Below are 26,895 nucleotides of genomic sequence, written 5' to 3'. Positions count from 1 at the left end.
GCGGGGCAATGAGAATGCTATTTGCTCAGCAATGCCTCACTAGTTCTTGCTGAGTTTTGCGCGTGGCTGGGTTTTCTTTCTGTTATGGGCATTTTTGAAAACATCTTTTGGTTCGTGTTGGGCTTTGTAACCCAGCCCGTTTAGAATTTGGGGGCTCTATCCTTATGATTAATTTTGAGATGTTTTTGGTTAAAGAAAAATATAGGGTGATTTTTTTTCTTAAAATACTCTTGTTCCAAGCCCTTTTCGTTAAAGCTCCTTTATTTTTAGTCTAACTAATAGAAATTAAGTGAGGGCAGTGTTGGTATAATCAGAACTATGTGAGGGCATAATTGGTAAAGAAAATCCATTTCAATCCCCACATGTCAAGGAATTCAAATGCCTCCCTCAGGTAGTCCAATTCCTCCAAAAGGAGAAGTTGATTCCTAAATTCGTGTGGACAGTATGCATTTTGATTTCCCAAAGTCAAAGCAAATAAAGGAGTATCTTGTAATCGGAATCTAATTTCATAAATTTATTCCGGTTATAGACAATTAAACATGTCATCTAATTACAATGTTGACCTTTGTATTCTAATAGATACTATACTAATAGTGGTATATAAATCAATTATATATCTGGAATCTCTCATTGATTGAAGGAAGCAAATCGGTTCCGGTAGAGTACTAAAGTTATTACTTGTTTTTGGTTTCCTTTACTCAAAAACTGTATATGGTGGTTAGCTTATCTTATCCCTTTCCATGCTTTGCATAGGTTGTAATCTTGCTAGGGAGCGCACCTAGTGCCATTGATATTTCACGGGACATAGATGGAATCGCCACAGAGGTTCACATTGCATCTAGATCTCTCCCGGATGAAACCAATGAAAAGCAGCCCGCCTATGACAATATGTGGCTCCATTCTATGGTAATAGACTTTACCAACGGAATTTTCAATTTGGTTTAAGACTGATGCTGGGAAATAGGTATATCCAAGGTACTGCTATTGTTTCAACAAATGCAGATCAAAAGTTTCCATGAAGATGGTAGAGTTGTTTTCGAAGATGAGAGCGTTGTCCTCGCTGACGTCATTCTTCACCGCACGGGGTACACTGCTTTGGCTAATTTTAGGACTTCAAGCTATCAAATAGTTTTCTGTATTGAATGAAAGAGGTGGTAATATATATTTTTTCTTTTTAAGGTACAAATATCATTTCCCTTTTCTTGAAAACAATGGCATTGTGACCGTGGATGATAACCGTGTTGGACCACTGTACAAGCACATCTTCCCACCCGCCTTGGCTCCAACACTTTCCGTCGTTGGGTTGACATGGAAGGTATTTCTCTTCTGTAAATTGTCTACCATATTTTTGTTGGGTCTTTTGACTCTTTTTGGTTCATTCTTCTTTTCATGTTTGAAGTAAATGGTTGAACATTTTGGTGCCAGGCTGAGCCTTTCCCTATATTTGAACTTCAAAGCAAGTGGATAGCAGGCGTTTTGTATAATCGTATTGCACTTCCGTCACAACAGGAGATGGTGGAGGATGGCAAAGTTTCCTACTCTTCACTCGAAGCTTCGGCCACCTCTAAGCATTACACTCACAACATTTATGCTTATAAGGTAAACTCAATCTCTTGGTTTCCCTGCCTATTTTGTTTGCTAGTCTCTCTGCCCTCATAAGCTTTCTTAGTGGTTAAGACTTAAGATTCTGGGTTCGGAGTGATCGGTCAATGAAGTATTGTTTTAGATTTCCTTGACTGGATCTGCATATGATAAACTTAAGAAGATAAGATAGTTTAAGCGCGTCCATCTAAACATAAAAGATAAAGTCTTTACTAACCAAGCGATGTGGTTCTTGTTGGAATTACTGCACTATCCTAAATGTTAAGACTCTAAACATTCCCAAGAACAATTATATTCTGTTGGAATTAATGCACTACCCTAAATGTTAAGACTCTGGACATTCCCAAGAACAATTATTCTAGAGTTATTGTATTAGAGTTCCCAGCCTCTGTTTGTTAAGTTATCTAGGAAGAACTCTCTAGTACTTTGTATTCTATATATAGCCTTTGGCATATATTTTGTATCAAGAGAGTTATAATAAGACCTAATACAAGAGCTCTGCTGTAGCAACTCAGATTTCCCATAGACTTGTGAAGTATTTCCATCCTTTTACACTTCCTACAAATTGGTACCAGATCCGTGTTCGTTCATATCTGGGCATTCAAAACATCTCTAACAGATGGCTTCTGGTGGGAAAGAAGGTCCATCAGTTTCCTACTCTATTCTTCCAATTTTTGGAGGAGAGATTTATGATTTCTGAAAGGTGAAGATGAGGACTTTGCTTTGGTCAAAATGACTCTGGAGCATAGTTGAAACAAGACTTGAAGAACTAGCTGCTGATGCCGAAGTTCCGGCTGCACAGAAAGAAAAGTTTGAAGCAGATGTAATGAAAGATGCCAAGGCTCTCTCAAAAATTCAAAACGGAGTCACTGGCAACATTTTTCCAAGAATCATAAGAGCCCAAATAGCAAAAGAAGAGTGGGAGATATTAGAAAATGAGTTCCAACGTGATAGCAAGGTAAAAACCATCAAGCTCTAGACGTTGCGCAGGGAGTTCCACAATATGAAGGAATTAGAATGCATCCAAGATTACTCTTCCAGAGTTGTTGAAGTGGTGAATCAAATTAGAACACTTGGAGAAAATATGTCTAACTAGCAGGTTGTTGAGAAGATCTTGATCAGCTTGCTGGAAAAATGATGGGTTCTCGCCACTTTATCACTAGAGCAATTGATGGGTTCTCTAAAGTCTCATGAGCCAAGAAGGCTGAGACGAAATAATGAGCAATCTGTTGAAAGTGCTTTCCAATCGAAGCTCACATTCAAATCCAAGAAGTTCTTCAAGAAAGGCAATGCTTGAGATGACCAGCAAGGCAGGAAGCAAAGAAGATGGAAGAAGGGCAAGTCTAGCAAAAGAGATGATGCCAAAAGCAACAAAGGTAATAAGCCTTTTTGCAAGATTTGTAACAGAAGTAACCATGATACAGTTGATTGTTTTAACCGTGGGAAGCCAAAGTGTCATTATTGCAACAAATTTGGACATGTTGAATGTAGATTCAAGAATTATAATCAAGCAAATTTTGCAGAGAAGGATGATGCAAAAGAAAGAATTTTATTTTATGCTGGTCAATCAAAATCCGAAGAAGGAAATAATGTTTAGTACGTGGATAACAGCTGCAGCAATCATATGACATCAAATGAAAAATTATTTGTTGATATGGACATTTCCTTTACTCCCAGAATAAAGATGGGTGATGATTATTATCACTAAGCGTTGGGGAAAGGCACTGTTCCCGTCCAAACAAAAAGGGGAGTCAAATATATCGGTGATATTTTGCTTGTTCCAAACATAGCTCAAAATTTATTAAGTGTTGGGCAGCTTATGCGAAATGGCTACAAAGTTGTTTTCAAAGATGTGGATTGCACTATTTATGACAAGAAGGATAATGAGCAGCTCATCCCATCGGTTCCGATGGAGAAAAATCAAACTTTTCCCCCTTCAATGCGCTATGGAAATGAAGTTTCTTTGAAGGTTGATATTGTGCAAGACTCTTGGTTGTGGCACAAGAGGTTTTGTCATTTAAATTTCCAGGTGCTAAGCTTCTCCAGAAGAAAAGCATGGTTAAAGGGTTATCGGAAATTGAAGCAACAACAGATGCTTGTGAAGGCTGTGTCATGGGCAAGCAGCATCGTAATTCATTCCCAAGTCAAAGCATGTGGAGAGCAAAGCCACCGCTGGAACTTGTGCATACCGATATTTATGGCAAAATGCCAACTCCTTCCTTAAGCCAGCACAAGTACTTTCTCACGCTCATTGATGATTATTCAAGGATGACATGGGTTTATTTTTTGAAGGAGAAATCAGAAACTTTCACTGTCTTCAAACAATTCAAAGCATTCGTAGAAAATTAAAGTGGTTGCAGCATCAAAATCATTCGAAGTGACAAAGGAGGCGAATATACCTTTCATGAATTTGAAGACTACTGCAAAGATGAAGGCATTTGGAAGCAATTGGCAACAGGGTATAGTCCCCAGCAAAATGGGATTGTCGAAAGAAAGAACCAAACAATCATAGAGATGGCTAGATCCATGACGAATGAGAAAAGGCTACCAAAATTTTTTTGGATAGAAGCTGTGTACAGCAGTATACATTCTTAATAGATGTCCAACCAAAGCCATAAAGAACAAAACTCCATTTGAAGCTTGGAGCGGATTCAAACATTCGGTGAGTCATTTCAAAACTTTTGGCTACATTTGTTATGCTCATATTCCCGTCGAAAAAAGAACTAAGCTTGATGAAAAAATGCCAAAAATGTATCTTTTTTGGCTATTGTTCCAACACCAAAGGTTATAGGCTTGATAATGTTGAAACTAAGAAATTGATTGTGAGTAGAGATGTGATTTTTAATGAAAAAGCTAGCTGGGATTGGAATGAAAATAAAGTGCAGGAGATGCCATATGCAATTATACAAGAAGAAGGTGAAATTCCAAGAGAGAAGCAGCAAGAAGAAGTCACGCCTCAACTCCAGTAGTTGCTAGAAGAAGAAGTTCTGGAAGCAGTTTGAATGCAGAACCTGGTTCTCCAAACTACTCTTCATCAGAAAGTCCTCCATTAAGAACTCGGATTTCGTTGGTGTAGAGCCGGAAAAGAGGCACAAAATCATGAAATATGGGTGAAAGCCATGAAGGAGGAGATGAGAATGATCGAGAAAAATCAAACATGGGAGCTGGTTGATTATCCACAAGATAGAGATGTCATAGACGTGAAGTGGATTTTCAAGATGAAATTCAATCAAGATGGGAGCATTCAAAAGCACAAGCTCATGGCAAGAGGCTTTACTCAAAAGCCAAGTATGGATTTTTCTGAAACCTTTGCTCCAGTTGCACGGTTGGAAACTATTAGGACTTTAATTTGTTCTTGATGCTCAAAAGAATTGGTTGATTTATCAACTTGATGTGAGTCTGCATTTTTTAATGGAGTGTTGGAAGAAGAAACATTAAACAAGTTAAAGCAAGCACCTCGAACGTGGTATGCTTAAATTGATAAGTATTTTGCCAAACGTGGTTTCAAAAAGAGCCAAAGTGAGCCTACACTCTATGCTTTGAAGAGAGGAGCTTCAATTCTCATTGTTTCCTTATATGTGGATGACTTAGTCTTCACTAGAAATGATCAAAGTTTGTTACAGCAGTTCAAGAAAGATATGATGAGCACCTATGAGATGAGTGATCTGGGTTTGCTTCATTATTTCTTGGGAATTGAAGTTTCTCAAACCAAAAATGGGATATTTATTTTTCAAAAAAAATATGCAAAAAATCTGCTCAAGAAGTTCAATTTATATGACTGCAAAACAGTGGCTACTCCTTTGATGTCGAATGAAAAGATGAAGAAATGTGATGGTGCAAAGAAATCAAATTGCACAAAGTATCGAAGTTTGATTGGTAGTCTTTTATATCTCACTGCCACTAGGCCGAATATATATTTTTGCTTCAAGTATGCTTTCAAGATACAAGGAGGAACCAAGTCAGCTTCACTTTGGTGCTGGAAAAAGGGTGTTAAGATATGTGCAAGGCACGCTTGACTATGGAATTATGTACAAGGCTGAAGCACGAAGTTCAAGGCTTACCTGGTACATCGATTATGATTAGGCTAGATGTCTTGATGATATGAAAAGTATGTCGACCTACGTTTTCTCTCTTGGCTCAGGGATATGTTCTTGGCATACGAAGAAACAAAGTGTGGTGACACAATCGTCTGCTGAAGCAGAGTATGTGGCAGCAGCAAAAGCAGCATCTCAAGCCGTATGGCTTCGGAGAATTCTTGAAGATATCGGAAAAAAGCAAGGAGGCACTGTATTGTACTGTGACAAAAAGTCAGCCATTGCAATTGGCAAAAATCCATTTTCCCAAATCATGTACCTCCCATCGTTTAGTATCTATCATCTTTCGCACTCAATCATGTCAACTGTAGGTTTTCTCAGTCACCTGTGAATTCATTTTTTTCCATCAGATTTCAGTAGTCCCCGTGCTTTTATCAAAGAACAAATATTTCAGTGTTATTTCTTGCAGTCTGGATATGAGGATTGGCTAGCAGTTCAGTGCGGGTGTCCAGTCTTTGAAGAATGGAGAAAGCAAATGTTTGTTGCAGCAACACAGAGCCTGATTAAACGACCAGAGACGTACCGGGACGAGTGGGATGACCACCATCTAGTATTGCAAGCTCACGAGGACTTCAGAAAATACACCTTCAATGGAATTGGGGTAATGGACAAGTGATATCGAACGTTGTCCTGATATGATCAAGCTGAAACAAGCGAAAACAGATATCCCACGAAATCTTGGCGTGTTGTTGTCCTTCAGAAGGTTTTGAGTTTAGCTTCAAATCACAGATGTACGTAATTTCTAGGCAAAACTATGGACCAACATTTGTGATTAATTAAGACCGTGGAATCCACAACCACACAAAGATTTACGTGTTTCACTCGACTCAATTCGAGTACCGGGCTATTTTCACGGGTTCTTAGCTTGTATTGTACAATAATGAAAATGTTACTTTGTGATTGATGCATTTTAGACTAAATTGTGTTGGAGCAGCTATCCTTCAATTAAAAACCAATGGTTCCCCAACTCATCAAAACGTGCAGTCATGGTCATTTTTGTCAACACCGTTAGAACGTCCGTTAAAATGAGTCACGTGTCATGCACGTCAAGCTGAATCAAGAGGCAAATATGTAAAATCAAATAAGAAAAATTGTATTAATGGTCTATCAAATTTAATCCAATTAGAGAAATAATCCCTCAACTTTAATCCAATTGTAGCAATGGTCCTTCCAACATAACTTATTTTGACAGAATTCTGACGGAGTTGATAAAAATGACCATAGCTACATGTTTTGATGAGTTAAGGGACCAATAGTAATGAATTTTTCGTTGAGAGATCATTGCTCCAATTTGATTAAAGTTGAGGAACCATTGGTACAATGTACTCTAAATTTTATAGGCCCATGCAAGTTCATCTTTAAAATTATTAATATTGTCCCCCGTTAACAACTTCTCATTAGGAGTGTGGTTTTACCATAAAAGGTCTTTGTTATATTTTTTGTAAAATATCTCAAATAACAAGATGTGTATTGTATTTTGTTATATAACTGGTGTGAGATTCTATTCTTCAACATTAATAAGACGTGTAAAATTTGTGTTTAATTCAAGACTATTAAGGGTTGGTTTGGTATTGCTATGCTTTGAAGAAAAAAAACCGCTTTTGCTGTGTTGTGAGAATAAGCTCATTTTTGCTACTTCACGCTTTTAGTTTTTTTTTCCATCCAAAATTGTGAAAATAAGTTGTTTTTAAGTGTTTACCAAATAACTTTTTGAGCTCAGCTTTTTTTAATACCCATTTTTTATAACAGCATCTTATTACCATACCAGTAATAAGTGTACTAAACTTGTCAATGAAAAGGTTTGGTGAATCGTATTGTTAGTTTTTGTCTTGTTTCACGAATGTTTGCTGGATGGTTTCATTTTGCCATGTTTTGCACAATGATTTTAAATCAATAATTCATACATTCGAGTTGAATACGGACGTTGACCCAATCCAAATTTCATTTTTACCGAATAATGTGTTAAATGGCATCGCTTTTACAGGCGTGGTACTATTTGTAATAAATTGTGATGATATAGACCATTAAACACTGATTAAGAAAAGATTGAAAAACCTATATGTATTAGGTAAAAACTTAAACATCAATTTTAAGATTCACTAGCACTTTCTATTAAGATTTAATTTTCTATTAGCTTAATGATGAAAATTATGGTAGTATCTCACAACAGCATCGTTTTATCGCAATCCGCAACCACACGGCCTATGCTCAAAACACCAAGGTGCCGTCTTTTGTCCGACTCTGTTGTCCACAATTCGACAATGCAACCCGCGCTGGCCTCGCGCCACGTGGCGGTGATCGGCGCCGGCGCCGGCGGCCTGGTCGCGGCACGTGAGCTCTGGCGAGAAGGTCACAAAGTGGTCGTGTTCGAGCGAGAAGACCAAGTGGGCGGCACGTGGGTCTACACTCCGAAGGTGGAGTCCGACCCGATTGGGATCCACGCGAATCGGACGACGGTCCACTCGAGCATGTACGAGTCGCTGAGGACCAACCTCCCGAGAGAGGCGATGGGGTTCAGAGACTACCCATTTGTGGCCAGGGAAGGAGACGAAGAGAGAGACCCGAGAAGGTTTCCGGGTCACAAAGAGGTGCTGATGTACTTGAAGGATTTTTCCCGCGAGTTTGGGGTATCGGAGATGGTGAGATTGGAAACGGAGGTGGTGGTGGTGGATGCGGCGGAGGGTGGGAGGTGGAAAGTGAAGTCGAGGAGTAAGGGAGGTGGGGGTGTGGAAGATGAAATCTATGATGCGGTGGTTGTGTGTAGTGGCCATTTTACTGAGCCTCGTCTTCCCCAATTTCCAGGTATCAACCGTGGATTCGAATCTTTTGATGAGTTGGTTTATAAGGCAGTTTGATAACCATTTTATTTTCAGTTTTCGATTTTCAATTGAAAAATATAATTTGGATGATGGAATTGGTGACATGGATAGGAGGTGCTTATATCTCTTACGGGTTATAATTTGCACAAACTTTGTTACTTTATTAGTGTAATTGCCTGATTGATTCTGCATTATGCGAGTATAAATTGTATCGACCGATGGTAAGAGATTACTTTTGGTAGAGTGCAATCCATGAAAATCTTCAGGATGGGAATTTTTGAGGTTGCAAATTTGAATTGCATTACTAACTCATGGACCGGAAATGGTGGACTAGCTTGTAAGTAGAGCAGGGAAAAGAAATATGTTTACTGCCCTAATATGTGTAGAAAATATTAGGACAAACTACGAATTATTGCTCCTATTTCACACTCGGCTACTGCATTCAAGGATGCAAATTCTATCCCGCCCAATACTTTTGTGATCAGTCCTCAGGTAACAAATCGTGTTGTGAGTTGGTCTCCACCGCGTTCGGGGTATATAAAGATATATGTTGATGGCGGTTGGTTGGCAAGGGACGGACTGGGGTTCACGGGAGTGGTGGCAAGGGACGCGGAGGGTAGATTCTTGGCGGCTTGCCGGTATAAAGTGAAGGCCACCAGCGTGGCAATGGTGGAGGCGATGGCTATTATGCATGGATGTAATTTGGGAATCAGCAGAGGGTGAAATTTGATAATGGTGGAGTCTGATTCTTTGGAATCTATTTCTTGCTTGAAGGTTTATCAAGGAAGGGCAGCTGGGAAGCTTTCCCTTTTATTGCGAAATGCATTAATTTGAGGGGGGCTTTCAAGATTGCCGCTGGTCTTGGGTTCCAAGATCGGCCAACTCGGCAGCGGATCTTTTGGCTTTGCGGCATTGTAGGGAAGTATGTGATCTTATTTGGGTCGACAGACCCCCATCTTCCCTTATTCATGTTTTATGTAATGATGGTCTCCCGTGTCTCCACTAATTGTATTATGGTAGTGTGAGGAGGGACGCTTTAGCACTAGGTGTAGCGTCTAGGTCTCTTGTAACCTCCTTGCACTACCCTTCTCTAGTTGTGTTGTTTTAATTGGCTGTTTGCCTCTTTGTAGGCCTTCTGGTAACTTTGGCATCTTTGACCAGATAATGCTATATCCTGATTTCCAAATAAAAAAATAAAAAATAAAAAAAAACTACAAAACTAATATGGACGCATCTTTATGTTGAGTTTGTGCTTATGCAATCCATTTTTCAGTTATAACAAAAATATAGTTGGTTCTTAGTTTTTCTCCATCCTCTGAATATGTTCTTTTCAGGCATCAATACATGGAAGGGGAAGCAATTCCACAGCCATAATTACCGTAATCCCGAGCCATTTCGAGATCAGGTCCGTCTCATTTCTGCATTCTGTAATAACTTCTAGACTGTGTTCTCTTTGATTTACCAATGCTATTGTTGAAATTAACTATTAACAAAATAGTGGACGTGAATACCTCAAATGCGGAAGACTTAGGATCCCTGCACAACCCTAGAAACACCGCACATCGTCTTCTTCACCAGGAACAAGCACCACAAAGAGGAGACTTCCTTACACGCCCTGAGAGTAATCGTTTTGTAGCAAGTATTTTTGCTGTTGTGCTTGTTCCTGGTGAAGAAAAAGACATGATGAAAACAGCTTCAAGTACTAATGAGCAGCTCGCAATTTATAGGTTGATTCCTTGGTTTTTCTTTCTTTCACCTCTAGATAGAGGTTAGCTTCTCACCAATTTCCTGCTTTGCATAGGTTGTAATTTTGATAGGTAGCTCAGCCAGTGCTGTTGACATTTCACGAGAAATAGCTGGAGTTGCGAAAGAAGTCCACATTGCCTCTAGATCTGTTGCTGATGAAACCTTGCAAAAGCAGCCTGGCTATGATAACATGTGGCTTCATTCTATGGTAAAAGAAGTCACCCATGGTAAGAGCTGGGTGGCTATGATGAGAATTTTATCAACAGGATTTTTTTCAACCCTGATGCCGGAAGATGGGTAGATTGAGTGTTTTGATATTATTTGAACTCCTGCAGATTGAAAACGCACATGACGATGGCAATGTTGTTTTCAAAGATGGAAGTGTTGTCCTTGCTGATACCATTCTCTATTGCACAGGGTATAACTTGCTTCGACTTGTTTTAGAACTCGATGCTATTGTGTACTCTTCCATGTTGAATGTGAAGTAAGTGAAAATGGGACAAAAATGGAATACTGAATGTAATCTCCTTTGTTCCCTTCAAGGTACAAGTATCATTTCCCTTTTCTTGAAACCAATGGTACTGTGACTGTGGATGATAACCGTGTGGGGCCACTGTACAAGCATGTACTCCCACCAGCATCGGCTCCTTCACTTTCCTTTGTCGGGATACCATGGAAGGTGTTTCTCTACTATAAATCATTTGCCATGTATTGGTTGAATCTTTTGGTTCATTCTTTTGAATTTGGAGTAAATCTTTGAATGTATTTGAATATTGTGGTGGCAGGTTGTTCCTTTCCCACTGTTTGAATTTCAAAGCAAGTGGATAGCGGGTCTTTTGTCTAATCGAATTGCACTTCCTTCCAAAGAGGAGATGATGGAGGATGTCAAAGCTTTCTACTCTTTACTTGAAGCTTCTGGCACACCTAAACGATACACTCACAACTTGGGTGGTTGTCAGGTAATTCAATATTTGTTGCCTGCCTAGTGCCTATGACCTTACCTGAAGTTCATCCTTTGAGTTAGTTGAGCACTGCCTTGGCTTCGGAATTACTGTTAAATGAAATCTGGTTTCAGATTAATGAACTCATGATTCTAAATGAAATCCGAGGTCTCTTTTTTAAAACGCTGCTTAATGTGAGTTGTAGGCGAGCGATAGTTTTAGCTAAAGCTCCACTGTTCTAGTCCCGGTACTGATATCTTTGTATATGTCATGAACAGAGTAAATAATTCGGTGTTGTGTTTGCAGTTCGAATATGATGATTGGATTGCAGCTCAGTGTGGCTGTCCAGTCTCAGAAGAATGGAGAAAGCAAATGTACTCGGAAGTGTCAAAAAATAGGCATGCCCGACCAGAGACGTATCGGGATGAGTGGGAAGATGACCATTTGGTGCTGCAAGCTCAGGAGGACTTCAAGAAATACACCTTAAATGGAGTGAGCAATGGATAAGTGGTATCAAATGACCAGAACTTTTACCCAAGCAAATTGTCTTTCAAGAATGTCCTATATAATCTTTTGTGTTCAACTTTATACTTTTACCCAAGATCTTATATTTGACACACATCATGAGCCGCAAGATCTTCCGAGTCCTTTGCATTTCTTTCAAATCAAAACATTTTGATGCATTTCGAATTGAACTTTACAAATGAAACGCATATTTGGAACAAAATATCAAACCAAACGAGCTACAAAAATGGTGAGTTGAGAGTTGAGATCGGTTCTACGGAAACAGAACCATCACACTAACGCAGGTTCAACCATCCAAATTTCCCAAAGGGCATGCCATTTAACAAGTTACACAATTTTGTTTGCCTTTATTCTCAAAACCGCATCTACAGTGCATAACTCCTCGTACAATTGACCGATTAGTTTAAGGGTTCGTTTGAATATGTTTTTAAAATAACGGAAAACGTTTTTGGTTGAAATGTTTTTTAAACCAACCCTCAATAACAATTCTTGTGGATTTTGAAAAAGCACTTTAAGTGATTCCTGCAAGAAGTACATATCTGGTGCTTCTTCCAAAAAGTACTTAAAAATGCTTTGGATGTGCTTTTAAAATGGTTGAAGCACTTTTAGAGAAAATGTTTATGTTCCAAAAGCACTTGAAGTGCTTTCTACAAAAAGCATTAGTTATGCGCTTCTTCCAAGAAGCACTTTTAAGTGTGATTTACTTGCATTTTTACTAAAAATATTTTCACCAAAAGCGTGTTCAATCATTTTAAAAGCACATCCAAACGAGCTAGTTCACTAAAAGCGCTTATAGTCATTTTAAAAGCTCTTCCAAATGAGCCGTTAATCGTTGATCGAAAGTTCTAACCGTGTTTCTTCTTTTTCTTATACAAGGCCATTGTGGATTTCTTGAGTGCTACATTTTCTGTGAAAAGATAGTTGTACTTCTGTAACACCCTCTCTTTGTCTTCAAGCATGCCTAACATCTCATATGCATCTGCCACTCTCCGGACAATTGACTTCTCTGGAGGTTTCCGATCAAAAGCTTCCAGGCCCTCAAAAAGCTTTGGAATGCAAAGATGATTATGTCAGGTTAGTCTAGTATAATATACAAAGTAGTTGATTCAAAAAGACATAAAATTGAAACAGCCAAGCATCAACCGATTCCACAACACTTGATTAACTGAGTCTGAATTAAATAAACCGTACCTTTACAAGATTCTTCAACATGTTGTTTCGATAATATATAGCTATCATACTTTTGCATAACTTCCATGGAACTGCATGCAAATCCATGCCAATCTTCTTCTCCCAAAACTTGTGTGCTTCTTCGGGTCTCTGGTCCATATCTAAAGCTCGGATCAGTTGCCCATATGTTCCCATTGTGTTTCCTTGTCCCTTGCTTAGCATCCATTTGATTACCTAACAAGTTCCCTTTAATAAAACCTCACTCTTCTTTTTTAAAGAAAAAGTTAAAACCATTAACACACTCAAAACTACTAAATTTCCTAGTCGCTACATATTCTGAAAGATAATCATGTTCTCAAATTTCTCCATTTCCAATGGAAGTCCTTCCGTTTCGTCTGTAATTGTCAATTGAATATTGAGTGAATTTAAATCATGAAATTTTTTGTTCAAGAATGAAATCTTATTGGAACTGTCCACATCCAATTCATCCTTCGGAACCATATCACATCCTGGATCTGCTGAAATAGGATGAATTGAGACAGTATGTTGTAAATACGTAATTATCTTGAATATATTAACTATTTCTTTATTTTCCAATTGCCTGGAAGGGACAAAAGAAACATCTTGTTATTTCTTCAACAATTTCTGACTAGCTGTACCTACCGTTTCTTTTTTAGGGTCAATATAGAGCTACGATGGAAAAAGAAGTTTCCGCACATCCTTATAAAGCACTCCAAAAATAATGCGAATACTGGGACTGGACGTTCAAAATTAATAACAAAGAAAACAAGCTAGCCTTGACGCACTAAGCTCTTCCTAGATGGTTCTTCCCAAATGGTAAGAAGTCTTTTGCTGCAACGATTATAGGAACTTTAATACATGATGGAAACTTTTTTCTAGAAAAAGTATTCCCAAATTGAGTACTTTGTGTAGAAGTCTGCTTGCAATTGTTTAATCCATAAAGAGAGACAGAATTGATCGTACCTGAACTATTCTATGCCACTGCTGTTCCTTCTCAAGAGCAATTAACGCCATCCTAATTTTTCCAATGGGAAAGTCTTCCTCCCATGCAACCCATCCATCAAGAGAACCGTAAACAGCCTCCTTACTGTCACTGAGATCTAGAAGCTGCAAAATGCGGAAGTTATTTAACAACTTTCCCATTCCGGGCTCAAAACAAGAATCGAACAAAAACACCACTCGACATTTAGACGATAAATACAGGCATTAAAATTAGCATATCAATGTAGTAGCGGAGGGGATTGTTGCCACTGCAAGTAAAAATTTAAGGAGGGGTCAATTTTAAGTGACTATAAAATTATGATAAATTAAGCTTGTAAATGAAGATTACTTAAGAAATGATCATAAGTATCAACGTACTTAGCATAAAAAATATTCTGAGTTTCCAACCTTGATATCGTTATGATTTAATTAATTACATTATAGCAGATGACGCTTTACAACAATGACGGAAAGCAATCATGCCTATGCACCTTAGCGCGAATTCAAATAGAAGTAATTGGATATGAGTACGAGGACATGAAATTAAATATCTTTTATTTGATTAAGAGGCAAAGAATGAAATTATGAAATTAAGTTTTGGACCCTCAACTATGAGCAAATTACATTTGTGAGGAGGGTCAACTATAAATATAAAAGCCAAGCTACATCAATATAGCACATATAAATACAACATTTCCAAATTGTGAGAAGGTAATATGACCCCCTTGGCCTTAACTGGCTCCGCCAGTGTTTGTATATAAAGATTCAGAAAAATAAATACAAAAACAAACACACAAAAGCACAAATTTCCAAAGAAGCACTTTTGTGTGATATTTGGAACTGATTACCCTATTTTAGGCAATTCTCTTTGAGACATGTCCGTAGAGCAGCCACAAGTTGGCCACTCATGTAAACCAACCAGCTACCAATACTATTTGGCATGCTGATACGCCTATCTTGGTTGTATCTCTGTTGCTTTGGATATTTCTGATTAAATTCATGAGGAATTAATCAAATGGAAAGAAAAAAAAAAAAAAAAAAAAAAAAAAAAACGCAAAAATGGCTTGAGCTTTTGATTAAATCCAGTATCAGCCGGCTACAATAGTTAACATCCAGAAATTTTCACTCTATTACAAAGATTCAACTAAGAACACAAAGTTCAATAACTGTAAATTACCGAAAAAGGGTTGAGATATGTATACTTACAGTTTTTACAAGAAAGTTAACCTTATCCTTTCTAGGAACATTCCATCCTATTTGGTCCCTTTTCTCCCCTTCAGCATTCTTCTCTGGATCGTAACTGTTACCTTGGTGGTTGTGTTGATCCTAGATCATTGCCATATGCAAATCGATTAGTCAATCATTTAATGAATATCAATTTGCGGGGTGTGGGTGTGTGTGTGTTACAACAGGAAACTATCAGATGAATGGCCGCAGGGGATGTCATCCTTTCCCAAAACTTAACAATGTACATGCAAGCTACAATATTGTCCATATTCTAACATTCTCGAGATTCTTTTAAGAAAATTTGCAGTTCTTTTCATTTATTATGTGCAGGGAATAGCTCTAAGATACCTCCAAGGCCACCGTAGTCTTTGCAGCTCTTTGGTTAGATATTTGAGCTTGCACCACAGTACTGTAAGTCGAATTCAGAATTTGGGCCCTAGTAACTCCAAGCCGAGTCAACCGCCCAACCTGGTTTCGATAACAAGTTAGAGATATCCGTTTGTAATTCTATAGAAGTTCAACTGCATCCATTTAATTAAAACCTCGATATAAAGGTACATTTATTAGTATTCAGAATATTGATTAATAATCTAAAAACATCAGTGGCCCAAGCATTTACATAGCTGACTACACTAAATCTGTTTAAGTTAATTCAAGCTTATCCAGCTTTTTGAAGTTCAATTTTGCAGTTGGTCGAGTTATAAGTTTAAATTAGACCGAAACTAATCTCGTCCACAAGAAGACATTTATTTCGGCACATTGGTTGGAATTCAGTAGTAGTTTGACTCCCTGAGTGAACAACCACCCGCCCAAACCGAAACTAAGTAACTAGATTGACCCCTTTATTGAACTTACTTACGAGACTCTCGATATGGGTAGCCTATCATCCGTTTTCAAAGAGTTTCACCTGCTTAAACAAATTATTGACTTCCCAATACAAATGAAACAAAGAAAACGATTCCCAAATGAAAATTAATTAGAATCTACAAATGAAAGGACCAAGATTCAAAATCCTAAATTTTGATTGCACTCGGAAGCGAAAACCAACAAATCATATGATAATCAGAGACTCAAAATCCTATATCAAACCAGTAGAGAGAGAGAGAGAGAGAGAGAGAGAGAGAGTAGGTACTTACGAGAATGGACATGGCAGGAGACTTCCACATGAGTAGAAAGTGGGTGCAACAATCTCAATGGTTAAGCGTATTTGGTTCCATAAGAAGCAAGCAAAACCTGACGGACGCAGAAGAACTAAGATTCTGGTCGCTGTGGCGGAGCCGTCTGTTTCTCCAAAACTCTCTCTCTCTCTCTCTCTCTCTCTCGCAAGCGCGATCGTGAGAAGGCTATAAAGTCGGGTTTGGGTTTCAGAAGTTGGGTGGGTTGAGTTTATCATGGCTTGGGCTGTGGGCTAAGCAGTATTAAAATGTGGTGTTTTCGAGTGGTAGATCACGTACATGGAGCAGGATTCCCTACTATTTTTTTTTTCTTTCCTTTTATTTAAAGGTTAACGGTTAAGTCATATCAATATTTTATATTAATTATTTTTTAGAGCTTTAATGAAAATAACTTGAGTTAAGTTTATTTTAACAAAAAAAATAAAAAAATCATCCTATAACTTTATTTAGTGAAAAAAACATAAAATTTAATGAATAGTGCTTAAGTTTTAATAAAAATGACAAAAGTTTAATTTAATAAAAAAAATAGAAAAAAAAAGTAATAAAAAACTAACACGCGCACACATCCATCACACACGTTATTTTTGAAATTGAACGGTACAATACTATTTTTGAAACTGAACAATATTTTTAAAAATTGAACACTAATTATTTCTGAAACTAAACACGAGTACTACATTACTTTTGAAATTGAACACAGATACAACACTATTTTTAAAACTGAACGCGACATTATTTCTAAAATTAAACATAGATTGACGTGCACTGACTATTTCTTAAACTAAATATGGTATCTCTCTAAAAACACTAACGACCATTAAGACAAATTTTCTTTGTTTTCCAGTTGGCTGTTTCTTTACAAAGACAAAGGAGAGAAATCCATTTGATTCGATTAATTGAATAGGAAGAATGTTTTACCAAATTGTACATTCCATACGGCTAACATTGCATCATTGGAAATTCATCTATTTTGTTCATATTTTGTTCTGTCTGAATTTGCCAGGTAGAATTTTAGCTTATGGGCAACATCAAAGGACAGACACCATACATTAAGTAATTTAACCAATCTTCCTCCGATCTGAAATGTTTATGGTTTTGAAGTACAAACTGAACGTTAGGCTTTGGTTAAAACGTTAGGTGGCGTACAACCTTTAGTTAGTATTTTATTTTATTTTATTTTATTTTTCTTTCTCTTGTTCTTATCATTAAGGTCTGGTTTGGGTGTGGTGCTTTATTATTAAAAAAAAAAAAAAAAAAAAAAAAAAAAAAAAAAAAAAAGAGCTTATTAAAAAATCTAGAACATCAAATGTGTTTAGTAAAACAAAAAAAAAAAAGGTTTTTTTAAACTGCTATCAATGACGGTAGAAAAACATTGAAAAGCAGAAGTCAGGTTAAAAAAATGTTTTTCTTTCTTCAAAGCATAGTAATCAGTACACATTTAATGAAATTTTTAAATGCCAAGTATACCCCCACATATTTTACAAAATCACAATCATTGTCCGCACATTATTTTCTTTGAGAATTATTATATCACTAAATACCATATTCTTTTTAGTCATTTAACATATTCACAACAATTTATATAAAAGTTTACTAAATACTTAGTGACACACCTCGACCTAAATCGAGGCATGCTGGCCATCATGTGAGGGTGACGTAGCCATGTGCACAATGCGGACGTGATAGTGATACGAATATGTGGGTAAATAAAAACCAACTAGCTAATTTCCACTAGGTAAGTATATAAGTGTGAGTGAAGATGTTTAAAGCACAGATACACATCATCAGAGCATAGATAACCTAAGTGCAGTCCAACAAGCTAAGTGTTAATTATACAAGATGTGAAGGAAACCCTACATTGTTTGGAGTCTGTCAAAACTGTCGTAGAGTCCTCGTGAGCCACCAACACGAACATCTAAGTAGAACCTAGATGGGCGCAAAATAGAAAACGTGGGTGGGCAAAAACAAAGCTTTTAAAAACCATTTCTCTTTCCAAAAGTAATAACCCTTCACAGCAAAACCCGTATAATTTCCCAGAAAATATTAATACATATGTATTTATAGAAATCAAGCTCGAGAGTAACGAAAACTAGGTATATGCCATGTCACTATCTCAGTAGTAAATATGTAAGACAGGTGATATAAATCAATGTAAAAGTGATATGCCAGCTGGAGTCACCTAATGTGACCTGTACGGCACTAAACCTGCACACGAGTAGGAACCACCTAATGTGGCTTGTATGACAGGCTGGGTGTAAATAAGTACACTCAAGTACTATGATCACGTGAAGGCTGTGCGACGAATCGCAGGTCACCTATGAGTTGGAACCACCTAATGTGGTATGTACGACATACTTGCACTTGACTTGGATCAACGCTGAGCATGCGGTGCAGGAGGTGAACGATCACGTGAAGGCTAGGCCCTGGTCACGGGTGGAGCACTAACACCGGGGTGCATGATAATGAGCTCTACGTGCATCAACTCATAATCAACTACCATGCAACCATACCGTCAATATATACTCACTTGAACTTACCCGGGCCTTCGCAGCATCATGCAATATCATGCAAAGCTATACTAATGCATATGCTAAAATGTAAAGCAAACATGACATGGCATTTTAAACGAAATTCCATTTAAAACAGTTTCTGGGAAACGCATATATATATATATATATATATATATATATATAGAAAACCAAAAGCCCACTCACTGGTATGTAGCAGGGTCGTAACCCCCAAGTCTCGCCTGGCTGCGCTCATCCTTCGGAAATGTCTCACCTATATGTGAAACAACTATTTTAACGTTAATTTTAAGCACATAACCAAAATCGTGCAATAACTTCTCATATGTTGCTCAATTGGGATGTTTGAATATACCATCGTGGCCTACTCAATAGCACGAGCATCCCCATATTTTTAGAATAATTTTCCAATGTTCCATATGCCCTTATGCGTCGGCCAAGGCACGGCCACGCACAGGCACGTGCCTGGCACACAGACGGAATCCTTAACGACGTTAGGGAATATTCCGTTAAATAACAGCATATTCCGTCTAAAAACTAATAGTGATACCTGACGCCGTTAGTATATTCCGTCAAAGTTGACGGAATATTCCTTGTCTTCTCCAATGGTCATCGCCGGAGCCGCCGTCTGTGTCGTTGGTTTCTGGAAAAACTTCAAACTTCAATATCTTCTTCAAAACTCAACCAAATTCCACGAATTTTATATGGATATACAGCTCTCGAAGAGTAGAATGCAAGTTGAAATTCTGGCTAAACCTGTAAACCCACGGTCGAACTTATTCTGACGTCCACAATACTCCAAAATTGTTTCAAAGTGCTAGGGAAGCTAGAAAGTAATTTCTTAAGTCTTAAAACTAGGTAAATCCTTCGTGATCACGTCGGAGAAAATTAAACCCCTCTCCAAAGCTCGGGTATCTCGAGTTCTACATGCCTTCCCCTAAAACAAATGGTACAGCTAGACTCGTGAAGTCGAGGGGAGTATGATGGTATCGACCTTAAGCTCGATCTGTGTATATGTGATGGTATTTGAAGGTTAGGGGGTTTAATCGTATGGACAAGAGGGAGAGTTCGAGAAAGAAGAAGAAGATGAGGGAGGTTGGCACGTGTATGTATGTGTGTGTGTCCGGATTGGGCAATTTTAAATTGCCTCAAGCCCTAATTGGGTTGCATGTTTAGGGCTAACAATTGATCCCAAAACAAACCTAAAATTCTAATTGGACCTAAGAAAGTAGGAGGTGTGGTGATTGGTCCATTTCCTTAGCCCAATTACACATTCATTTATTCGTAACATTTTCATTACGAACCCAACTCGACTCTAACTTACGTTAATGCTCTCGTGACGTCGAGTACAATTTAATCACATTAGTTGGAAAAATAATTTAAAACTATATACATACATCCACGTCACTAAGCCTCGAGGGTATAATCCTCATCTTCACTCATTCGAGGATAAAATGTATATTAATTCGGGACGGGTCGTCACAACCTACCCCCCTTAATAAAATTTCATCCCCGAAATTTCTATACAATAACATAACAAACCACTAATATCCATAAAATAAGCGTGAATACATATCTTGCATAGGATCCTTTGTCTCCCAAGTGGCTTCCTCCATAAAACTTTCACCATGCGTTGTTCATCAGAACATTATCCTTCCAATCTAAAATCGTCACTGGCTCCTTGTTGTATGTTAAGTCTGGATTAATTTCTAGTGGTTGAGGAGTTATCACATGTGATGGATTAGAGACATAATGACAAAGCATAGAGATGTGAAAAGCGTCATGCACCTTTGATAACTCTGGGGGTAACTCAAGTCTATAAGAAACTTTGCCGACTAGTTTGGTGATCTGGTACGGTCCAATGTAGCGAGGACTCAACTTACCTTTCTTATCGAACCGTACAACGCCCTTCCACGGAGATAGCTTCAGAAATACCCAATCTCCAACTTTATACACCCTATCAATGGCATGTTTATCAACAAGGCTTTTCTGTCAATCGTGGGCTGCTTTTAGGTTAGCTTTAATTACCTGAATATTCTGGGTAGTCTCATCAATAATCTATGGGCCCACTAACACCCTCTGACCAACTTCTGACCAACAAAGAGGAGTACGACATGATCTACCATAGAGTGCCTCGAAAGGTGACATATCGATACTAGAATGGTAGCTGTTATTGTAGGCAAACTCAATCAAATCCAAACGTTTATGCCAAGCATCGCTGATGCGAGAATTACTTGACACTCAAATTAAACCCTCGTTTGACAATTGTAGTAGAATGGATAAGTGAGGGATCGTTCTAGACCGGGGATTAGGAGGGCTTGCTAAAACCTTCTAAATTGACTTAAAAACATAAAAACACAATATAAAACACTATTTAATGCTCGAAGAAAGCAAAACTAAAAATAAGAAAGATTAAGACTAAGACTTCAACGAAATAGGGGGGGGGAATTGGATTTGGACGAATTTAAACTAAAATGAATACTTGGAAACAAAACAAATTGTAAATATGGATTTGACGGAAATGAATGGATGGGAAGCTAGCTAAGGGTTCTTTCTCTACACATGATATTTATGCATATGAATCAATTTCCAGTTATTCCTTCATTGAATTATGAACGACAATGCCCCAAATTAACCGTGACATCACTAGTTAACCCTTAGATTTTCCTTATATTATTGGATTGGATGGCATCATTCGACAACCCAAAACATTCTCAAAAGTTCCCTACATGTCATCATAATAGAGATACAATCGAAGATCATTAAGAATAATGAAAACCATAAGCATTGACAAAGCATTTGTAACTATGACATCATGTTACTCATGCTAAGAATTAAACTTAACGCGATCGTGACAAGCGACCTTCACTACTTTCAAGTATAAGTTAGTAACGATTATGTGAAACCTTCTTAAACTTTAGCCACATATTCATGCATGCTAATTAAGTGTCGACCCTCAATCAACAAACACAAATAAGTTAATCATCAAATAGTTAAGCCAATTGCATTCACGAATCAAGAGTTCATAACCGGAATTCATCAATTCATATCACATAAATAAACATGGTATTGAAATCACCCCTAGCCAAAAAGGGTTTAGTTCCTCATAACTTTGAAATCAAAGAAACACCTAAACATTCCAACAACTCAAACTTGAATTGTATGAACGTTTAGGCACTCTTCTCTTCCATTACAAAACAAAGAGAATTGAATTTAAACATTGAAATCAAAGAAACGCGTAAACATTCCAACAACTCAAACGTGAATTGTATGAACGTTTAGGCCTTCTTCTCTTCGTCTTCGTTGTAGCACAAGGACTAAGGGATGTTGTTGGTGTGTTGAATGGATTGGGGGATTATGGAAATGGAAGAAATGGAGGAGAAAGGGAAGGGAATGGTGCAGAAAATGGAGAGACTCACGGCTAGGGAGAAGATGGAAGTGTTTGTGGTGTGTTGTGTATGAAAAATGAGATGTCCATGAATGAATGAATGCAAGGGTATTTATAGGAGTAGTGGAGGGAACATATGGCTATGTCATTTGTAGGTGAAGTAGGTGGATGTTGTAGGTGAAGTAGGTGGATGTTGTAGGTGAAGTGGATGTTGTAGGTGAAGTAGGTGGATGTTGTAGGTGAAGTGGATGTTGTAGGTGAAGTAGGTGGATGTTGTAGGTGAAGTAGGTGGATGATATGTTAAGTGATAAGTGATAAGTGATATGATATGTGGTTATGATATGATAAGTGGTTAAGTGGTGATGATAAGTGATAAGTGATTAAGTGATATGATATGTGGTGATGATAAGTGATAAGTGCATGTGGGTTAACTAATGAAGGAAATGCTTGTGCAATGACAATGTGTTAGAATGGATGTGTGTTATGCATGGCATGATTGGGATTAGGAAAGGTTTAAATGTCCTAAAACTAAAGAGAACAAGGTTCTAACACTTTGGCTCCAATTAGGTCTTCAATTTCGTCCAACACTTTGGCTTCAAGCATAAGCTATCCGTCCTTAGCCCAAAAGTGCTCCAAAAGTCTCCAAAATGCATCTTTTTGCTCCTTTAGCCCTTTCGACCTACAAACACACGAAAATAGCTTAAAGTACTAAAATAACTAAAGAAACATAACGTAAATGCACGAGAACAAGCCATTTAAGTCGCATGAAAATGCTCCTATCAATCGCCAAACTGCAGTACTGAAGATCTAAGCATATCTTCTAGTGTTTAGATAGTTCTCTCAAATTGCCCGTCTGTCTGTGGATGATATGTCGTACTATAGAGCAATCTCGTACCAAGAGCTTCCTGGAAAACCACCCAAAACTTAGAAGTGAACCTAGGATCCTAATCAGAAATAATACTAACCGGAACCCCATGGTATTTAACAATCCCTGATATAAATAACTCAGCTAATCAGCTTAAAGAATAGTTCTCTCGAACTGGTATAAAGTGTGTTGACTTAGTAAGCCGATCCACTATTACCCAAATGAGGAAGCTTATACACGAACATGGTAATATTTTCCCATTTCCACTGGGGAACGAGAAGTGGCTGCATTAATCCAAAAGGCTTCTTCCTCTCAGCTTTGACTTGCTGACAAATTGCACATCGACTTACATATTCAGCAATCTCTCATTTCATGCCAGGCTAGTAATAGAAAGGTCGAATAGTGTGATACATCTTGGTACTCCTAGGATGCATTGCATATGCCGATATATGTGCTTCATTGAGAATATCTTTCTATTGTTTTGCAATATTCGGCACGTACATCCGACTTCCTTACATAAGCATGCCATCAGATTCCCGAATCCTAAGATCATTCTTTTTCCCTCGTGATACTGCCTCTAACACTTTTTATGTGGACTGCACCATAAGGTAAAACGTTAGTAACAACAAACGGGCCAATCCATTTAGAACGCAACTTACCAGGAAACAAACGTAGGCGAGAGTTGAAAAGTAACACTTTCTGCCCAACTGTGAAGGTCTTGGTTCGAATCATTTTATCATGGAATGCTTTGGTCTTGGCTTTGTACATCCGGGCATTCTCATAGGCTTCATTCCGAATCTCCTCAAGTTCATTCAATTGGAGCTTCCTATGAACTCCCGCTGCATCTTTGTCCATGTTGAAAGTCTTCACGGCCCAATGTGCCTTGTGCTCTAACTCTACGGGCAAATGACATGGCTTACCATAGACGAGCCGAAAAGGTGACATCCCAATGGGTGTTTTGTATGCCGTACGATATGCCCACAGTGCATCATCTAAACGTAAGCTCCAATCCCTCCTTGTTGGTCCAACGGTCTTCTCCAAAATTTGTTTGATTTCTCGGTTAGACACCTCGGCTTGGCCATTTGTTTGAGGATGGTAAGGTGTTGAGACCTTATGGTTGACATGGTACTTTCTTAGCAACGCCTCAATGGTCCGATTGCAAAAGTGAGACCCTCCATCACTTATGATTACTCTCGGCATTCCAAACCTAGCAAAAATGTTAGTTTTCACGAAATCTGCAACCACCTTAGAATCGTTAGTACGGGTGGCTTTTGCTTCCACCCATTTAGAAACATAATCAACGGCTAGCAAGATATAAGTGAAACCATAAGATGGAGGGAAAGGGCCCATGAAATCAATGCCCCAAACATCAAAAATTTCAACATTAAAGACAGGGGTTTGCGGCATTTGGTCCTTGGTACCTATGTTACCCATTCGTTGGCAACGATCACAAGACATACAAAAGGTTCTAGCATCCCTAAATATAGTCGGCCAATAAAAACCACACTCTAGAACCTTGAGGGCAGTGCGTTGTGTGCCAAAATGACCACCACATGCATATGTGTGACAAAAGCTTAGAATTGAGTGAAATTCAGAATCATGCACACATCTACGTACAATTTGATCTGGGCAATACTTCCACAAATAAGGGTCATCCCAAACATAGAAACGTGCATCATTTTTAAGCTTATCACGTTGGTGCTTGTTTAGTTCATTTGGAAATTGTTTAGCCACCAAGTAATTCACTAAATCTGCATACCATGGTTCACTTACCTCAATGGATAGCAGCTGCTTATCGGGAAAAGTTTCAGGGATAGGTACGGCATGTTCATGCTCCTCGTGGATCATTCGGCTTAAATGGTCAGCCACTACATTCTCGCTTCCTTTCTTATCCCGGATTTCAATATCAAATTCTTGAAGAAGAAGAATCCAACGGATAAGCCTCGGCTTTGCTTCCTTTTTCGTGAGCAAGTACCTCAAAGCTGCATGATCAGAATAAACGATTACTTTAGTACCAATTAAATATGAACGGAATTTATCTAAAGCAAAAACCACAGCTAGAAGTTCTTTTTCCGTCGTGGAGTAGTTCAATTGGGCATCATTGAGAGTCCGAGAGGCATAGTATATGACATGCGGCCGCTTGTCTCTTCTTTGTCCTAGAACAGCTCCTAATGCATAGTCGGATGCATCGCACATGAGCTCGAACGGAAGGCTCCAATCTGGAGGTACAATAATGGGGGCCGAGACTAGCTTCTCCTTGAGTTGGTTAAATGCCGAATTACACTCTTCATCAAACTTGAATGGCACATCTTTTTGAAGCAATCGGCAAAGAGGGTTGGACATCTTGGAGAAGTCCTTGATAAAACGCCTATAGAACCCTGCATGGCCAAGAAACGAACGTACCTCTCTAACCGAAGTAGGAGAGGGTAAGTGACGTACAAGGTCTATTTTCGATTTATCTACTTCAATTCCTTTTTCTGAAACAATATGTCCTAAAACTATACCTTGTTTCACCATAAAGTGACATTTCTCCCAATTCAAGACAAGGTTAGTTTCAACACATCGTTTCAAAATTAAGATCAGATTATCCAAGCAATTATCAAATGAACTCCCAAATACACTGAAATCATCCATGAAAACCTCAATGATCTTTTCAACAAAATCGGAAAATATACTTACCATACACCTTTGGAAAGTGGCCGGTGCGTTGCATAAGCCAAATGGCATGCGACGATAAGCAAATGTTCCAAAGGGACATGTGAATGTGGTCTTCTCTTGATCATCCGGGGCTATCACAATTTGGTTATATCCAGAGTATCCATCAAGAAAACAGTAAAAAGCATGACCGGCTAACCTTTCGAGCATCTGGTCGATGAATGGCAAAGGAAAGTGATCTTTCCTAGTCATGGCATTTAGCTTCCGGTAATCGATACATACTCGCCATCCAGTCTGAATGCGTGTAGGCACGAGCTCATTCTCATCATTCTTGATAACAGTTACTCCGGACTTCTTGGGAACGACTTGAACTGGAGAGACCCAACGGCTATCGGAGATAGGGTAGATCACTCCGCAATCCAAAAGCTTGATTATTTCCTTCTTCACCACTTCCATCATCGGAGGGTTGAGACGGCGTTGAGCCTCTCGGGATGGCTTAGTCCCCTCCTCAAGAAGTATACGGTGCATGCATGTGGTAGGGCTTATTCCTTTAATGTCGGCCAAAGTCCACCCTATGGCCGTTTTGTGCTCTCGCAGCACCCTCACAAGCTTCTCCTCCTCCATTACCGTGAGACTTGATGAAATGATGACGGGCAATGTTTCACCTTCTCCCAAAAACACATACTTCAAATGGTCCGGCAACGGCTTAAGTTCAAGCGATGGTGCCTGAACAACAGAAGGTAGCATCTTAGTGGAAACTGAATTTGAAAGTGAGAGTGGAACCTTACCATATTGTTGTGGCAATGACTCAAGGGCTGCCACAACCTCAATTATTTCTTCACTAGAACCCATTGCAAAGAATTCCTCCTCCTTGCCGTGGCCTTGCATTGGCCCAAATCCTTCATTTTTGCGCTCTATGGCCTTAGTGATGGTTGTTTCCAGGGCGTCCTCGTTCAATTCTTCAAGGTATACCTGCGCCAAAGAATCGATAACATCAATGGAAAAACAAGAATGGTCATCAACGGGATATCTCATAGTTTCAGAAATATTAAAATCAATCACTTCCCCATCGAATTCCATTGTCAAGGTGCCTTTGTATACATCAATCTTCGTTCGGGCCGTCTTCATGAATGGCCTACCAAGGAGAATCGGCAAAGATGT

General features: G+C 38.5%; 3 protein-coding genes across 3 annotated transcripts; 2 read left to right on the top strand and 1 right to left on the bottom strand.

Annotated features, from left to right (window-relative positions):
* Positions 1 to 58: 58 nt before the first annotated feature.
* On the top strand, positions 59 to 6,673 carry LOC137709981 (flavin-containing monooxygenase FMO GS-OX-like 4). The gene is made up of 4 exons (XM_088695833.1): positions 59 to 1,085; positions 1,180 to 1,315; positions 1,426 to 1,599; positions 6,106 to 6,673. The coding sequence occupies exons 1-4, from the start codon at positions 997 to 999 to the stop codon at positions 6,310 to 6,312; spliced, it is 606 nt and encodes a 201-aa protein (XP_088551959.1). The 5' UTR covers positions 59 to 996; the 3' UTR covers positions 6,313 to 6,673.
* A 1,171-nt stretch (positions 6,674 to 7,844) lies between these two features.
* LOC137710629 (flavin-containing monooxygenase FMO GS-OX-like 4) lies at positions 7,845 to 11,836 on the top strand. Its single transcript, XM_068449703.2, has 7 exons — positions 7,845 to 8,498; positions 9,850 to 9,920; positions 10,317 to 10,469; positions 10,597 to 10,679; positions 10,805 to 10,940; positions 11,047 to 11,220; positions 11,509 to 11,836. The coding sequence occupies exons 1-7, from the start codon at positions 7,847 to 7,849 to the stop codon at positions 11,707 to 11,709; spliced, it is 1,470 nt and encodes a 489-aa protein (XP_068305804.2). The 5' UTR covers positions 7,845 to 7,846; the 3' UTR covers positions 11,710 to 11,836.
* Positions 11,837 to 12,451: 615 nt separating this feature from the next.
* LOC137710630 (pentatricopeptide repeat-containing protein At4g18975, chloroplastic) lies at positions 12,452 to 16,514 on the bottom strand. The gene is made up of 6 exons (XM_068449704.2): positions 16,263 to 16,514; positions 15,475 to 15,594; positions 15,106 to 15,225; positions 13,882 to 14,025; positions 12,919 to 13,131; positions 12,452 to 12,773 (listed from the first exon to the last, which is right to left on the bottom strand). Exons 1-6 carry the CDS (start codon positions 16,290 to 16,292, stop codon positions 12,573 to 12,575), a joined length of 828 nt encoding a protein of 275 aa, XP_068305805.1. The 5' UTR covers positions 16,293 to 16,514; the 3' UTR covers positions 12,452 to 12,572.
* Between the last annotated feature and the right edge of the window lie 10,381 nt (positions 16,515 to 26,895).

Source organism: Pyrus communis, chromosome 6, assembly GCF_041283825.1.
Source record: "Pyrus communis isolate YQ-2024b chromosome 6, ASM4128382v1, whole genome shotgun sequence".
NCBI lineage: Eukaryota > Viridiplantae > Streptophyta > Magnoliopsida > Rosales > Rosaceae > Pyrus > Pyrus communis.
The sequence above is the reverse complement of the archived record's forward strand: the minus strand, read 5'-3'. Positions and strand labels throughout refer to the sequence as shown.